At 44.6% G+C, this 17454-nt stretch overlaps 1 protein-coding gene across 1 annotated transcript in view; it reads left to right on the top strand.

The window, feature by feature from the left end:
- Positions 1-2276: 2276 nt before the first annotated feature.
- Positions 2277-17454, top strand: part of LOC132830203 (multidrug and toxin extrusion protein 2-like) — a 47162-nt gene continuing 31984 nt past the window's right edge. Inside the window, exons 1-3 of the mRNA XM_060847727.1 lie at positions 2277-3119; positions 10655-10756; positions 16921-16989. Of these exons, the coding sequence (XP_060703710.1) occupies positions 2973-3119; positions 10655-10756; positions 16921-16989 (318 nt within the window). The 5' untranslated portion in view covers positions 2277-2972. The remainder of the gene's footprint in view (positions 3120-10654; positions 10757-16920; positions 16990-17454) is intronic.

Raw genomic sequence — 17454 nt, 5'->3', positions numbered from 1 at the left:
TGACACTGTAAGCTGAATTGAATTGAACTGAATTTATTGAATTGAATTTATTGTCACGTGTACTGAGGCACAGTGTAAAGCTTTGTCTTGTGAGCAATACAGGCAGATCACAAAGTTAAGTAGCATAGATAAGTAAATAATAGGAAAACAGCAGCAAAAATAAAAACACAGGTACAAGCGAATGCTCAGAGTTTGTGAGCCCATTCAATATTCTAACAACAACAGGAAGGTAGAAACTGTTTTGAAACCGGCTGGTGCATGTGTTCAGACGTCTGTACCTTCTCCCTGATGGTAGAGGTTGTAGAGAAATGTTGCTGGGGTGGGATGGATCTTTGAGAATGCTGGGGGCCTTTCCTTGACAGCATACCTGGTAGATGGATTCTATAAATGGGAGGTTGGCCTTTGGGATTGTCCGGGCCATGTTCACCACTCTCTGTAACCGTCTTTGATTTTGATTGGTACAGTTGCCATACCAGGTAGTGATACATCCAGATAGAATGCTCTCAATGCCGCACCTATAATAGTTGGCAAGGATATTCGCCGTCATGCCAAATTTCCCCAGCTGCCTGAGGAAGAAGAGAAGTTATTGGGCCTTTGTAACCAGTGCGTCCACATGAAGAATCCAAGAGAGTTTGTTGTGGATGACCACGCCCAGGAGCTTGACACTCTCCACTTGTTCCATCTCCGTGCAGTTAATGTGTAGGGGGGTATGACTAACATCCCGCCAAAAGTCAATAACGAGTTCCTTGGTTTTGCCGGCATTGAGTGCTGGGTTGCTGTCAGTGCACCACCATTTTCCAGGTATTCCATCTCCCATCTGTAGTCTGTTTCGTTGCCTTGTAGATGGCACTTGTCTGGTCATTGGTGACGCCGTCATGGGTATACAGTGAGTACAGTAGGGGGCTGAGTACGCATCCCCTGGGGGGCTCCAGTGTTGAGTGTTAGTGAGGATGGAATATTGTCCCCATTCTTCACTGATTGTGGCCTGTGGGTCAGGAAACTGAGGATCTAGTTGCAGAGAGTGGGGCTTAGTCCGAGATCACTAAGTTTAGTAATCAGTCTCGAGGGGATAATAGTGTTGAAGGCTGAACTGTAGTCAATGAGTAGGCTTCTTACATAGCTGTTCGTGGCATCAAGGTGTTCTAGGGAGGAGTGAAGGGCAAGTGATATGGCATCTGACGTGGATCTGTTGGTCCAATAGGCAAATTGAAGTGGATCAAGAGTAGTGGGGAGGTTGGAGTTGACTACTGCCATGACCAGCCTTTCATGACCTCATGACCACTGAAGTTAGGGCCACTGGGCGGTAGTCACTGAGACATGCTGCGTGAGCCTTCTTAGGCACAGGGATGATGTTGGCCCTCTTGAAACAGGCAGGGACAGTGGCCTGCTGTAGGGAGAGGTTGAAGATGTCCGAGAAGACCTCTGCCAGTTGATCTGCGCATGCTCTGAGTGCACGGCCTGGTACTCCATCTGGTCCCATCGCTCTCCTTGGATTCACACGAAGGAAAACTGATCTGACCTCTGATGCAGTGACTGTTGGGATAGGTTAGTCAGGACTTGTTGGAATAGGTGTTACCCCTCTGCTGAAATTCTGCTCAAAGCGAGCATAGCGTTGAGACAATCCGGGAAGGATATGCCTGCTATCTTGTACTATCTCTTTTTAGAACCCATGATGTCATTCAGTCCTTGCCATAATCACTGGGTGTCTGTCTGGATCTCTAGTTTGAGTGCGTATTGGTCCGTGGCTGTCTTAATGGCTCTGCAGAGGTCATACTTGCATTCCGTATATTTCTATAAACTTTTATTTCTATAAATTCTGTATCTTATAGTCTTACGCTCAACAACAACCTGATGAAGGAGTGACTCTCCGAAAGCTAGGGTTTCCAAATAAACCTATTGGGTTACAACCTGGTGTTATGCAATGATTTTAAGGCAAAGCTATTTAATTTTTTTGAACACTAAAGGAATTAAAGGTTATGGTAGGAGGGCAGGTAAATGGAGCTGAGGCCATGGATAGACCAGTAATGAGCTTATTGAATGGCTAGCAGGCTGGATGGGCCGAACGGCTTTGCCTGATTCTTAGGTGAGGAGGTGTGGCCATGACTGAGGGAGGCGGGGTGAGCTCGGAGGGGCGGGATCGTAGTGGAAGGGGCTCGGCTGTAATCTTTGATTGGACGCTGCAGCAGAGGTCGGGCTGATCTCACATGTGATTGGCGGAGCTATGACTGGGAGGTGGGGTCTGCTCCGGAAGGGGACTTGTGATTGGATTGGGCTTTGGCCAATCACCAGTGGTGTTGAGCCATGTTGGAGCGGCTCGTGCCGAAGTGGGGTGTTACCTGGAGACACCTGGAGCTTCCCCGCCCAGAGACACCTGCAATCCTCGGGACTCCCCGACTAGAGACATTCCCACTGCCACCTGGGCTGCCTGCCAGGACACACCTGGACTCCCTGACTAAGACGCCTAGAGTCCTCGGGACTCCCGCTTGGAGGCATCTACACTACCACCCGGGACTCCCAGGGTGAAGGAAGGTTCACTACCACCCGGGACTTCTTGGGTGGAGGAAGGCTCACTACCACCTGGGCTCCCAGGGACTCCCTGCCTGGAGGAAGGATCACTGCCACCTGGGCTCCCTGGGTGGAGGAAGGTTCACTACCACCTGGGACTCCCTGCCTGGAGGAAGGTTCACTCTCACCTGGGACTCCCTGCCTGGAGGAAGGTTCACTCTCACCTGGGACTCCGTGCCTGGAGGAAGGTTCACTACCACCTGGGCTCCCTGGGTGGAGGAAGGTTCACTCTCACCTGGGACTCCCTGCCTGGAGGAAGGTTCCCAACCACCTGGGACTCCCTGCCCGGAGGAAGGTTCACTACCACCTGGGACTCCCTGCCTGGAGGAAGGCTCACTACCACCCGGGCTCCCCGAGCTGCCCCTCCCAGTCTCCCACAGTGAAGGCCGCTGCTCCGATCCCAGGACATGGCCCAGTCCCCGGCCGTGAGCTTCAGCGAGGCCATCCCGACAACAGGCAGCCCCGGGCGGCTAACACTGAGGAGCGTGATCGGTGTCAGCGCCGGCGGTTTCTGGAAGGAGGTGCGGGGGCTGTCCCGGCTGGCTGGCCCAGTGGTGAGTTTCCATCTGAAAATGACGCTTAATCCTCTTGGCATTCAGAGGATGCTGAAAGCTCATTATAAAGTGGATCCTTGGATTGATAGATTTCTATTATTATACATTACAATAGGGTTGAACGATATGATCAGACATAGGCTAGCAGGCTTGAAAGGCTGAGTGGCTGCCTTTGGTCCTAAAAGCATTACATAGAAGGAGCCAAAACCAAAACCAATCCTCAGATAAAACTGGTTTAGATAATGACATAATTGTTTTTTGACTCTCCCAAGTCCCAGATTCATCTGGATTACTCCCAGTGCTACCAGCCAGTGAGGGTAGGAATAGGAGGATAGATACATGACTGTAGAGCTGGTGAATGGGAGAGGGATTCACATTTTTGGATCATTAGAATCTGTTCTGGGGTAGGAGTCACTTGTACAAAAAGGATAGATTGCACCTGAATTGGAATATACTGGCAGGGAGATTTGTTAGAGCTGCTTGGGAGGATTTTAAAAAGTAAGGGGGGGTGGGAGCCTGGGAGATACTGAGGAAAGAGATCAATCAGAGACTGATTTGGAGATGCCGGTGTTGGACTGGGGTGTACAAAGTTTAAAATATTTATATTTATAATATTTCTATAAATTCTGTATTTTTGGTCTTATGTTCCACAACCACCTGGTGAGGGAGCAGCGCTCCGAAAGCTAGTAATTCCAAATAAACTATTGGACTATAACCTGGTGTGTGATTTTAAAATCTGAGACTGGTTCAGTTGAGAAAAGAGAGCAAGTCAAACAGTCAGGGCAGGCAGGGACAAGGTAGGATTGATAAATTAAACTGCATTTATTTCAATGCGAGGGGCCTAACAGGGAAGGCAGATGAACTCAGGGTATGATTAGGAACATGGGACTGGGATATCATAGCAATAACAGAAACATAGCTCACGGATAGACAGATCTGGCAGCTTAATGTTCCAGGATGCAAATGCTACAGGAAGGATAGAAAGGGAGGCGAGAGGAGGGGGAGTGGCATTTTTCATAAGGGATAGCATTACAGCTGTATTTAGGGAGAATATTCCTGGAAATACATCCAGGGAAGTTATTTCAGTGGAACTGAGAAATAAGAAAGGGACGATCACCTAATTGGGATTGTATTATAGACCCCCTAATATAAAGCAGGAAATTGAGAAGCAAATTTGTAACAAGATTTTAGTTATCTTTAAGAATAATAGGGCGATTGTACTAGGAGATTTTAACTTTCCAAACATAGACTGGGACTGCCATAGTGTTAAGGGTTTAGATGGAGAGGAATTTGTTTAGTGTATACATGAAAATGTTTTGATTCAGTATGTGGATGTACCTACTAGAGAAGGTGCAAAACATGACTTACTCTTGGGAAATAAGGCAGGGCAGGTGACTAAGGTGTCAGTGGGGGAGCACTTTAGGGCCAGCGACCATAAATCTATTAATTTTAAAATAGTGATCGAAAAGGATAGGCCAGCTCTAACAGTTGAAGTTTTAATTTGGAGGAAGGCCAGTTTTGACGGTATTAGGCAAGAACTTTCAAAAGCTGACTGGGGGCAGATGTTCGCAGGTAAAGGGCAGCTGGAAAATGGGAAGCCTTCAGAAATCAGATACTGAGAATCCACAGACAATATATTCCTGTTAGAGGGGGAAAGGAAAGGCTGGTAGGTATAGGGAAATTGAAGGTTTGGTTAAGAAAAAGAAGAAAGCATATGTCAGGTATAGACAGGAAAGATCGAGTGAATCCTTAGAGTATAAAGGCCACTAGGAGTATGCTTAAGACATCAGGAGGGCAAAAAGGGGACATGAGATAGCTTTGAAAAATCCAAAGGGTTTTTATAAATACATTTAAGGACAAAAGGGTAACCAGGGGGAGAATAGGGCCCCTCAAAGATCAGCAAGGCGGCTTTTGTGTGGAGCCGCAGGGGATGGGGGAGATACTAAGCAAGTATTTTGCAGGAGTGGAAAAGGACATGGAAGATGTAGAATGTGGGGAAATAGATGGTGACATCTTGAAAAAATGCCCATATTACAGAGGAGGTGGTGCTGGATGCCTTGAAACATAAAAGTGAATAAATCTCCAGGACCTGATCAGGTGTACCCTAGAACTCTGTGGGAATCTAAGTAAGTGATTGCTGGGTCCCTTGCAGAGATGTTTGTATCATTGATAATCACAGGTGAGGTGCCGGAAGACTGGAGGTTGGCTAACTTGGTGCCACTATTTAAGAAGAGTGGTAAAGACAAGTCAGGGAACTATACACCAGTGAGCTTGACCTCGGTGGTGGGCAAGTTGTTGGAGGGAATCCTGAGGGTCAGGATGTACATGTATTTGGAAAGGCAAGGACTGATCAGGGATAGTCAACATGGCTTTGTGCGTGGGAAATCATGTCTCACAAACTTGATTGAGTTTTTTGAAAAAGTAACAAAGAGGATTGATGAGGGCAGGGCGGTAGTTGTGATCTATATGAACTTCAGTAAGGTGTTCAACAAGCAATACAGGGAAAACCAGTCATTTGGATACAGAACTGGTACAAAGGTAGAAGACAGAGGGTGGTGGTGGAGGGTTGTTTTTCAGACTGAAGGCCTGTGACCAGTGGAGTGCCACAAGGGTCGGTGCTGGGTCCACTAAATTTCGTCATTTACATAAATGATTTGGATGTGAGCATAAGAGGTACAGTTAGTAAGTTTGCAGATGACACCAAAAGTGTATTGGACAGTGAAATAGGTTACCTCAGATTGCAATGAGATCTTGATGAGAAGATGGGCTGAGGTGTAGCAGATGGAGTTTAATTTAGATAAATGCGAGGTGCTGCATTTTGGGAAAGCAACTCTTGCAGGACTTATACACTTAATGGTAAGGTACTGGGGAGTGTTGCTGAACAAAGAGACCTTGGAGTGCAGGTTCATAGCTCCTTGAAAGTAGAGTCGCAGGTAGATAGAATAGTGAAGGCAGTGTTTGGTATGCTTTCCTTTATTGGTCAGAGTATTGAGTATAGTTGGGAGGTCATGATACGGCTGCACAGTACGTTGGTTAGGCCACTGTTGGAATACTGTGTGGAATTCTGGTCTCCTTCCTATTGGAAGGATGTTGTAAAACTTGAAAGGGTTCGGAAAAGATTTACATGAATGTTGCCAGGGTTAGATGGTTTGAGCTATATGGAGAAGCTGAATAGGCTAGGGCTGTTTTCCCTGGAGCATAGAAGGCTGAGGGTTTATAAAATTATGAGGAGCATGGATAGGATAAATAGACAAGGTCTTTTCCCTGGGATGGGGGAGTCAGGAACTAGAGGGCATAGGTTTAGGGTGAGAGGGGAAAGATATAAAAGAGACCTGGTACGTGTATGGAATGAGCTGCCAGAGGAAGTGGTGGAGGCTTGTACAATTACAACATTTAAAAGGCATCTGGATGGGTATATGAATAGAAAGGATTTGGAGGGATATGGGCCAAGTGTTGTGAAATGGGACGAGATTGGGTTGGGATATCTGATCTGTATAGATGCGTTGGACCAAAGGGTCTGTTTCTGTGCTATATATCTCTATGACTCTATCTGTTATTTCTGCACCCTGTAAGGTCACAAGTAGTAGATGAAATGAATAACCAGTTAATCTGAATTTAAAAGCAGAAATTGTCAGTAGGTCCGGCAACATTTTGGAGAGAAATTAGAGTAAACATTTTGGATTTAGTGATCGTTCTTCTGAACCAGTTAATTTGATTTTGGTGCTGTTATAGTCATGCTGTCATACAATATACAACTCCACGCCACCTTGTCATGGAGCCAGTGCTGAAAGCAAACGTGGTTATCGTCATTCCTTCGATCAGGGATAGTTGAAAATCTATCATCATCTAGAAAGAGCACTTCCTATCCATAGTTGCTGCATTTATTTTATGTTTGCATCTCGTGTGGTTAGCACTGCTGCCTCACAGTGCTAGGGACCTGGGTTTGTTTCCAGACTCAGGTAGCTGCGTGGAGTTTGCATATTCTCCTCGTATCTGTGTGGGTTTCCTCTGGGTGCTCCAGTTTCCTCCCACAGTCCAAAGATGTGCAGGTTAGGTTGACTGGCCACACTAAATTGCTCACCGCATCCAGGGATGTGCAGGCTAGGTGGATTAGCATGGGAAGTGCAGGATCATAGGGATAGGGTGGGTCTCTTTTCATAAATTGTACAACAGTATTTCTCATGCAGTCGATATGTCTACTGTCATAGTGTAGTTGAATGTTCTTCTCTCTACATAGTTATATGGAATAAATCTCCCCTAATGTTGCCAGCTTGTAATTGATACACCATACTAACCATCATCCCTTGTGCCTTCTGTTTGGAGTAGTTATCCACTTCACTGCCTCTTCCCCATTGCCCTGAAAATGCTCACCTCTTCAATTCCCTTTTAGAATGTTCCTATTAACCTAGATCCACCACCAGACTGCAAACAAAAAGTATAGTTTATTTGTCTTTTGATCTGCATCATCTGGTCCGCAACTGTCATTGGAATCAATTTCCCCTTTTTGACCCAAAAGTAAATCCTTTTATGATTTTGAGCACCTCTTGTGAAGTTTCTTGTACAATCCTAGTTTCCTGTCTCTGCAGATCACTGCGTCAACATCCTGGAATTCCCTCCCTAATGGCATGTGGGTCTACGTCCAGCATGTGGACTGCAGCATCTCAAGAAGGCAGCTCATCCTCACCTTCTCAAGGGCAGCTATGGGTGGGTGATAGAGAGGACTTCAGATGCTGGCGATCAGAGTGAAAAAGTGTGGTGCTGGAAAAGCACAGCAGATCAGGCAGCATCCAAGGAGCAGGAGAGTCGACATTTTGAGCATAAGCTCTTCATTCCTGATGAAGAGCTTATACTCAAAATGTTGACCCTCTGCTCCTCGGATGCTGTCTGACCGGCTGTGCTTTTCCAGTCCCACACTTCTTGGCAGCTATGGATGGGCAGTGAATGCAGGTTCAGTCAGTGATGCTCACATCCCATGAGAGAGCAATTTAAAAAATAAACTGTTACTGTTCCTGGGGAGGTGATGGCCTATTAGTGTTGCAGATGGACGTAAATCTGGAGACACCGATCATGTTCTGGGGACCCGGGTTTGAATCCTGCCATGACAGATGGAATTTGAACTCAAGAATAAAGAGTCTAATGATAACCATGAGTCATAGAGATGTACAACATAGAAACAGACCTTGGATGTAGGATTGCACGCTGAGCTGGAAGGTTCATTTCCAGACGATTCGTCACCCTACTAGGTAACATCTTCAGTGGAGTAAGTGAGGTCTGCAGATGCTGGAGTATCAGAGCTGAAAATGTGTTGCTGGAAAAGCCTTATCTTAGCCTGCTGGACACACTTTCCTCATTCCTGATGAAGGCCTTATGCCCGAAACATCGAATTTCCTGTTCCTTGGATGCAGCCTGACCTGCTGCACTTTTCCAGCAACACATTTTCAGCTCTCAACATCTTCAGTGGGCCTCAGACGAAGCACTGCTGAAAATTCCTGCTTTCTAATTATATGTTTGGGTTTCTTTGGGTTGGTGATGTCATTTCCTGTGGTGATGTTATTTCCTGTGGTGAAGTCACTTCCTATTCTTTTTCTCAGGGGGTGGTACCTGGGGTCTAACTCAATGCGTTTGTTGATAGAGTTCCGGTTGGAATGCCATGCTTCTAGGAATTCTCGTGCGTGTCTTTGTTTGGCTTGTCCTAGGATGGATGCGTTGTCCCAGTCAAAGTGGTGTCCTTCCTCATCCGTATGTAAGGATTCCAGTGAGACATGATTAATCCAAAATTAATCTAGTCTCATTTGCTAGCACTTCACCCATATCCCTCCAAACCCTTCCTATTCACATACCCATCCAGTTGCCTTTTAAATGTTGTAATTGTACCAGCCTCCACCACTTCCTCTGGCAGCTCATTCCATATACATACCACCCTCTGTGTGAAAAAGCTGCCCTTTAGGTCCCTTATATATATTTCCCCTCACACCCTAAACCTATGCTCTCCAGTTCTCGACTTCCCCCATTCCAGGGAAAAGACCTTATCTGTTTAGGATAAACATGTCCCTCATGATTTTATAAACCTCTATTAAGTCACTCCTTAGCCTCCAATGCTCCAAGGAAAACAGCCCCAGCCTATTCAACCTCTCCCTATAGTTCAAATCCTCCAACTCTGGTAACATCCTTGTAAGTCCTTTCTAACCCCTTTCCATTGTCAATTGTTGGAAAAACCTGTCTAGGTCACTAATGTCCTTTGGGGAAGGAAACTGCCACCCTTCCTGCTTTGGCCTACACATGAGTCCGTTCCCACAGAAACGTCGTTGACTCTTAGCTGCCCTCTGGGCAATAAATGCTGGCCTAGCCAGCAACATCTATATCCTGTGAATAAATAAACATAAACCTCTCCTGGGCCTCGACTATTAAAATTGACTTTGTCTTTATTAACAAAACTGCTTGCAAAAGTTAATCTGTACTATTTCACTTCAGTGATATTGAACAGTAGGGAGAAATTGCAGTTTATTGCTGTTGGGATTAAGTTAGTTAGAACAGCGTGCACATTCATATGTAATACAAACATGTAATTCTTTACTGATGGCAACATTACGGGCAATTTGTTGAACTGAATCTGTGTAAAACAATGCTATTATTATCTCCAATTTCATGGAATTTTGTGTATGAAGAATAATAAATCAGTTATGCTATTTTAAAATCCATGGAGTTTTTCTTCTCATTTATTGACTGTATGTGTCACTGGTAAGACCAACATTTATTGCACATCCCTTATTACATGGGAGAAGATGGTGGCAAGTGGTCGCAGCCTGTGTGCTCAAGGTCATATCAAACTGATGTTTTCTTTGCTTACACCCAGAAGTGCTCTTATACACAACTGAACAACTTGATATTGGGTAGAAAATTCCAGGATTTTGTGAAGGAACAGGGTGGCACGGTGGCTCAGTGGTTAGCACTGCTGCTTCACAGCACCAGGAACCTGGGTTCAATTCCAGCCCCGAGCGACTGTCTTTGTCTTTGTGGAGTTTGCACATGTCTCCCTGTGTTCTCACCGAGTTTCCTCTCTCAGTCCAAAGATGTGCGGGTTAGATGGACTGGTCATGCTAAATTGTCCTGTAGTATCCTGGAATGTGCAGGCTAGGTGGATTAGCCATGGGAAATGCAGGGCTACAGGGATGGGGTGAGTCTGGGTGGGATGCTCTTTGGACGGTCAGTGCAGACCTGGGCTGAATGCACTACTTCCACACTGTGAGGATTCTATGACTTGTAATTTTGAGTCAGGGTGGTGTATCACTTGCGGATGCTGATCAGTTGTCCTTGACCTTCTAGCTGGTCAAGATCATGAGTTGCAGACGTGCTCTTGAAGAAGCCTTGATGGATTTCACCAGTGCATCATGTAGATGGTACAGAGTGTAGCACTGTCTGTCCATAATGGAGGGAAGAGAGTGTTTAATATGGTGGATATAGTGCCAATCAAGTGGACTTAGTTTAAGTAGGTGTTTGAATAAAGCCTGATGGCCAATTTCATCTTTTTTCAACAGTTTTTTTCACACCTGATGATCTTTACTATAAGTGTTGTCAGCTCCATATTCTGTGGACACTTAGGGAAGGTGGAGTTGGATGCCGTTTCACTTGCCACAGCTGTAAGTATGTCTACAATGACTTATTGGATAGAAGTATCTGTTTTATAATGTACAAGGCTGTGCAATAGATCGTATACATTTGTACAATGTGTTAATTAATAGGTCAAATGCTTTTCTAACTTGAAAAATTCAGATGACCACACTGAGACAAACAGTTGAGAAATCGTGGGTTCACTCCCAGGTCTCTCCTGATCAAGCTGCTATCAGAAGAGAAAAGTGTCCTCATTCAGTCAGGTGGGAAAATATCTGCCGAAGGTTCTGTAATAGACATGATTCTGAGTAAGCTGAGTCAGAGCTCCAAGCCCCACTCCAGAAATGTGAGCACAATATACAGGCTGCCTCTCCCACTGCAGAATTGAGGGAGTACCATGCTGTCACAGCTGTGTGGTCGTTCAGATTTTGTCTAAAACCAAGACGCTGTCGGCCTCCTCAGATGGATGTACAAGGTCTGATGGGACTATTTCAAAGAGAAGCAGGGCATTATTCCTCAGTGAATTAGCCAATTTTTATTTTCTCAATTAACATCATTAAAAGCAAGAGTAGTAGAATTGTGGTTGTTACTGGAACGCTGATCATTAAGCCGTACCCAGTGATTGGAAGCCACAAGTTCAAATCACAGTACAGGATGTGAGATATTTAGGTTCAATTAATTAAGTTTGAAGCTAATGGTCATTGGCAGATTGTCATAAATATTCATCTGGTGTCATCTAATTTATTCACTTCATTACGAAAGCAAATCTGCTCTCCTAGCTGGTTGAGTGCACACATGATTCCAGACTCTCAACAATGTCATTGATTCATAACTAGAACTCAGATTTCTCCAGTTTCCTCATTTCCCCTCCCCCCACCTTGTCTCAGTCAAATCCCTCGAACTCAGCACCGCCCTCCTAACCTGCAATTTTCTTCCTGACCTCTCCGCCCCCCACCCCACTCCAGCCTATCACCCTCACCTTGACCTCCTTCCACCTATCACATCTCCATCGCCCCTCCCCCAAGTCCCTCCTCCCTACCTTTTATCTTAGCCTGCTGGACACATTTTCCTCATTCCTGATGAAGGGTTCTGGCCCGAAACGTCGAATTCCCTGTTCCTTGGATGCTGCCTGACCTGCTGTGCTTTAACCAGCAACACATTTTCAGCATTGATTCATAACTGCCTTCTGATATAGTCTAGTAAACCACTCAATTGCCAAAATGGCTTACCCAGTGTCTAAGCAGTTGTAGATTGACAATATGGTAGGGTTCGGTGTCGGGTCCCTTGCTGTTTGCAATATCTGCTAATAATTTAGACACAAATTTAGGTGGTTTTATCAGTAGATGACACATAAAATTGGTGCTCTGACAGCGAGGAGGCAAGTTTTAGACAACAGTAAGATATAGATGGGCCAGTCAGGTGGGTAGAACAGAGACAGATGCAGTTTAATCCTCAAAAGTGTGAAGTGATGCATTTTTTGGAGGGTTACCATGGCAAGAAATTCTGGTGAAGAGTCATTTAGTCTTGAAACGTAGACTTGCTCTCTCTGTGGATGCTGTCTGACCGGCTGTGATTTCCAGCGTTTGTTGTTTTCAGTAAAGACTTTATCAGCTGTAGTAATTTGCTCCTATATGGTGAATGGCAGGACCCTGGTTATTAGTATCAGCTGGACATTTGTGTGCATGTCTATCAATCCTTGAAGGCAACAGAACAGGTGGACAGGGTGGTTTAGAAGGCATTTGGGATATTTGCCTTTATTAGTCAAGGCATTTGATACAAGAGCTGAGAGGTTATGATAGAGCTGTAAAACATATTAGTTAGGCCACAGTCAGAATACAGAGTGCAGCTCTGTTTGCCACCCGATAGGAAGGAATTAACCTCACTGGAGAGGATGGGAGGAGACTCACCAGAAAGGTTTTCCTGGCCTGGAGCAATGCTATAAATTCTACGTCTTGTGATCCTGCTCCCACAGCTGCCTGACGAAGGAGCGGCGCTACGAAAGGTAGTACTTCCAAATAAACCTGTTGGATGGAAGCATATATAAGGTATAGACAGGATAGATTGAGTGAATCCTTAGAAGAGTATAAAGGAAGTAGGAGTATACTTAAGAGGGAAATCAGGAGGGCAAAAAGGGGACGTGAGATAGCTTTGGCAAATAGAATTAAGGAGAATCCAAAGGGTTTTTACAAATATATTCAGGACAAATGGGTAACTAGGGAGAGAATGGGCCCCTCAAAGATCAGTAAAGCGGCCTTTGTGTGGAGCCACAGAAAATGGGGGAGATACTAAATGAATATTTTGCATCGGTATTTACTGTGGAAAAGGATATGGAAGATATAGACTGTAGGGAAATAGTTGGTGACATCTTGAAAAACGTCCATATTACAGACAAGGAAGTGCGGGATGTCTTGAAATGGTTAAAGGTGGATAAATCCCCAGGACCTGATCAGGTGTACTCTAGAACTCTGTGGGAAGCTAGGGAAGTGATTGCTGGGCCTCTTGCTGGGATATTTATATCATCAATAGTCACAGGTGAGGTGCCAGAGACTGGAGGTTGGCTAACGTGGTGCCACTGTTTAAGAAGGGCGGTAAAGACAAGCCAGGGAACAATAGACCAGTGAGCCTGACATCGGTGGTGGGCAAGTTGTTGGAGAGAATCCTGAGGGACAGGATGTACGTGTATTTGGAAAGGCAATGATTGATTAGGAATAGTCAACATGGCTTTGTGTGTGGGATATCATGTCTCACAAACTTGATTGAGTTTTTTGAAGAAGTAACAACAAAAAAGATTGAGGGAAGAGCAGTAGATGTGATCTATATGAACTTCAGTAAGGCATTCAGCAAGATTCCCCATGGGAGACTGATTAGCAAGGTTAGATCTCATGGAATACAGGGAGAACTAGCCATTTGGATGCAGAACTGGCTCAAAGGTAGAAGACCGAGGGTGGTGGTGGAGGGTTGTTTTTCAGACTGGAGGCCTGTGACCAGTGGAATGCCACAAGGGTCGGTGCTGGGTCCACGACTTTTTCATTTGCATAAATGATTTGGATGCGAGCATAAGAGGTTCAGTTAGTAAGTTTGCAGAGGTGTGGTGGACAGCGAAGAAGGTTATCTCAAATTACAACAGAAACTTGACCAGATGGACTAATGGGCTGAGAAGTGGCAGATGGAGTTTAATTCAGATAAATGCGAGGTGCTGCGTTTTGGGAAAGCAAATCATTAGCAGGACTTATGCACTTAATGGTAAGGTCCTAGGGAGTGTTGCTGAACAGAGAGACCTTGGAGTGCAGGTTCATAGCTCCTTGAAAGTGAAGTCGCCGGTAGATAGGATAGTGAAGAAGGTGTTTAGTATGCTTTCTTTTATTGGTCAGAGTATTGAGTACAGGAGTTGAGAGGTTATGTTGCGGCTGTACAGGGCATTGGTTAGGCCACTTTTGGAATATTGCGTGCAATTCTGATCTCCTTCCTATCGGAAAGATGTTGTGAAATTTGAAAGGGTTCAGAAAAGATTTACAAGGATGTTGCCAGGGTTGGAGGATTTGAGCTATAGGGAGAGGCTGAACAGGCTGGGGGCTGTTTTCCCTGGACCGTCGGAGGCTGAGGGGTGACCTTATCGAGGTTTACAAAATTGAAGGGCATGGATAGGATAAATAGACAAGCTCTTTTCCCTAGGGTCAGGGAGTCCAGAACTACAGGGCATAGGTTTAGGGTGAAAGGAGAAAGATATAAATGAGGCCTGTGGGGCAACTTTCACACACAGGGTGGTACGGTTATGGAATGAGCTGCCAGAGGACATGGTGGAGGCTGGTACAATTGCAACATTTAAGAGGCATTTGGATGGGTATATGAATGGGAAGGGTTTGGAGGGATATGGGCTGGGTGCTGGCAGGTGGGACTAGATTGGGTTGGGATATCTGGTCGGCATGGACGGGTTGGACTGAATGGGTCTGTTTCCATGCTGTACATCTCTATGACTCTATGACTATAACCTGGTGTTGTGTGATTTTTAACATGTCCACTCCAGTCCAACACCAGCTCTTCCACATCATGTTTTCTTTAGAGCAGAGAAAGCTGAGGTAGGTGGGTGGGGTGGGGGGGTGCTGGTGTGTATCGGACTTGAAGTATACAAAATTCAGGGTATATGTAGGATCGATAGGAATAAACCTTTCCCCTTAGAGGTGTCAATTCCTGGGGAATAGATTTAAGGTATGGACATGGAGTTTTAAGAGAGTGAGAAATATTTTTATCCAGAGGGTGGTGGGTATCTGGTACTTGCTGGCTGAATAAATAGATGGTAGTCGTAGAAAGTATTTTGAGAAGTATTGAAATGAACACTGGCAACACCACAGCAAATAAGGATAAGGGCCAAGTACTAGGAAATAGGGTTAGAGTAGATTGATGTTGAAAGTGTGTTGCTGGTTAAAGCACAGCAAGTTAGGCAGCATCTAAGGAATAGGAAATTCGACGTTTCGGGCATAAGCCCTGATGAAGGGCTTATGCCCGAAACGTTGAATTTCCTATTCCTTGGATGCTGCCTAACCCGCTGTGCTTTAACCAGCAACACGTTTTCAACTGTGATCTCCAGCATCTGCAGACCTCATTTTTTACCCTTAGAGTAGATTGATGCTTGTCAAAAAGTGTGGTGCTGGAAAAGCACAACTAGTCAGGCAGCATCTGAGGAGCAGGAGACTCGAAGTCTCGAGCATAAGCTCTTCATTAGGAATGTACATTCCTGATCTCCAGCATCTGCAGTCCTCACTTTCTCCTAGACTGCTGCTTGTTCACCAGCATGGACTGGATGGGCCAAAGACCCTGTTTGCATGTAGGGATATTCAATGATCAGGTATAGAAAACCTGCCCAGAGATGCCATATCCAATGGATGAGTAATGGAAATGAAAAAATTATTTTGTGGGGAGGAGTTTTGCTGTGCGGAATTTGAATGATGTAATTTCCTACATTGCAACAGTGATTTCACCTCAAATGTACTTTATTAGTAAAGCACTTTAGGACATCCTGAAGCTACAAAGCATGCTATATAAATGAAAGTATTTCTAGTAATTGCTATCCAATGTTGAGTCTTGAAAAGTTTGGTTTTGGGGATTTTGGATGAGACCTTTCACTGTGGAAGAATCAGCCACTGTGCTTACTAACCTAGTTGGTTAGTTGAAATTCCAGAATTAGGGACATAGGAGTAGAAATAGATCTGTTAGTCCCTTGCACTGGCCCTACTATTCTAGATCATGATCGATCACCTACCTCAATGCCAAATTCACCTGCTCGCCCCATATCCTTTTATCATTAGATAGTCGCTAGACAGCCATCAATGGCTGTCTCATACCTTCAAAGGCTGAACTTCCACAGCTCTTTGGGGAGAGAGAATTCCAAAGGTTCATCATTCTCGAAATGAAGACGTTCCTACTTGTCTAAATCCTAAATGCTTATCAAGGTCAGTAGATGTGAAGCTGGAAGAGCACAGCAGTTCAGGCAGCATCTGAGGAGCAAGAGAGTCAACCTTTTGGAATGAAGTACTTCACTCCTCAGATGCTGTCTAATCTGTTGTGTTTATCCAGCTTCGCATCTATTGACTCTTAAGTTCCAGTATCTGCAGTCGTTACTGTCCTTAAATGCTTATCCTTTTATTTGGAGACAGTGTTCCCTGATCTAAACTCCACTGAAGTATCCCATCTTCATCCACTCTCTATATTCCTTTTAAGAGTTTGATAAGTTTCTGTGAGATTTCCCTTCACTCTTCTAAACTCGATTGAACAGAGATTCAATCTCCTTGATCCCTCCTCCCATAGCACCATCCCACCATTTCATGAATCAGTTTGGAGAACCTCCAATGTTATCCCTTTATGGCCAATATTTCCTTCCATAGGCAAGGGAACCTGAACTATGTCTACAGCTCCAGGTGTGGCATCACTAGTGTTCTGTGCAATTGAAGCAAAACATCTTTGCTCCTGTACTTGTCATCTTGCAACAAAGACTCCTGTACCATTTGGCTTCCAAATTGTTTGCTACAGAGTGACTACAGTATCCTAAATACTGTAATCTGTCAGTCCCTGTGGGGTAGGAAATGTAAGCATATGAAAAATATTATGTTCAGTAAACTGGGTTAACATTTAAATTACTGTGGTAGCAAAGCAATAGTGCCTACAACAATATGATTTATGGTTTGTTTCATTGCCACAGGTTATAAACATATCAGGCATTTCGATAGGTGTTGGTTTGTCTTCAGCATGTGACACACTGATATCTCAGGTAGGTGCATAATCAGACTTGACTGCTCGTGAACCTTTAAAATAGAGAAAGTTATTGACCATTTGAAACTTCACTACTGTGTGTCAGACAGCATCCATGGAGGGAGAGCAAGCCAATGTTTCTAGTCTAAATGACTCGTTCTAAGAGCTGATGTGAAGTATGAAGGTGAATCCACTGAGGAGCACAATACTGATTTTCATGTTGATTTCTATGCTAATTCTAATCTGTTTCACAATCAATGTAAATTTTAACATGCACTGATTGCAATGTAGATACAATGCTTCACTGCTACTACTGTTTGTTTGCTCCTTTAGTTTTCCTTGCAGCTCATGACATAGCATTCTAGATTTAATGATCTTTGACTCCAGTTCCAATATAGAATGAGATTCCCAAGGAATTAAGATGAGAAAACCAAGATTTTGATTAAGGAATCCAATGATATAGAGTGTTGTAAAATTGTTTAAT

This window comes from Hemiscyllium ocellatum, chromosome 31 (genome assembly GCF_020745735.1).
Source record: "Hemiscyllium ocellatum isolate sHemOce1 chromosome 31, sHemOce1.pat.X.cur, whole genome shotgun sequence".
Lineage (NCBI taxonomy): Eukaryota > Metazoa > Chordata > Chondrichthyes > Orectolobiformes > Hemiscylliidae > Hemiscyllium > Hemiscyllium ocellatum.
The sequence above is the reverse complement of the archived record's forward strand: the minus strand, read 5'-3'. Positions and strand labels throughout refer to the sequence as shown.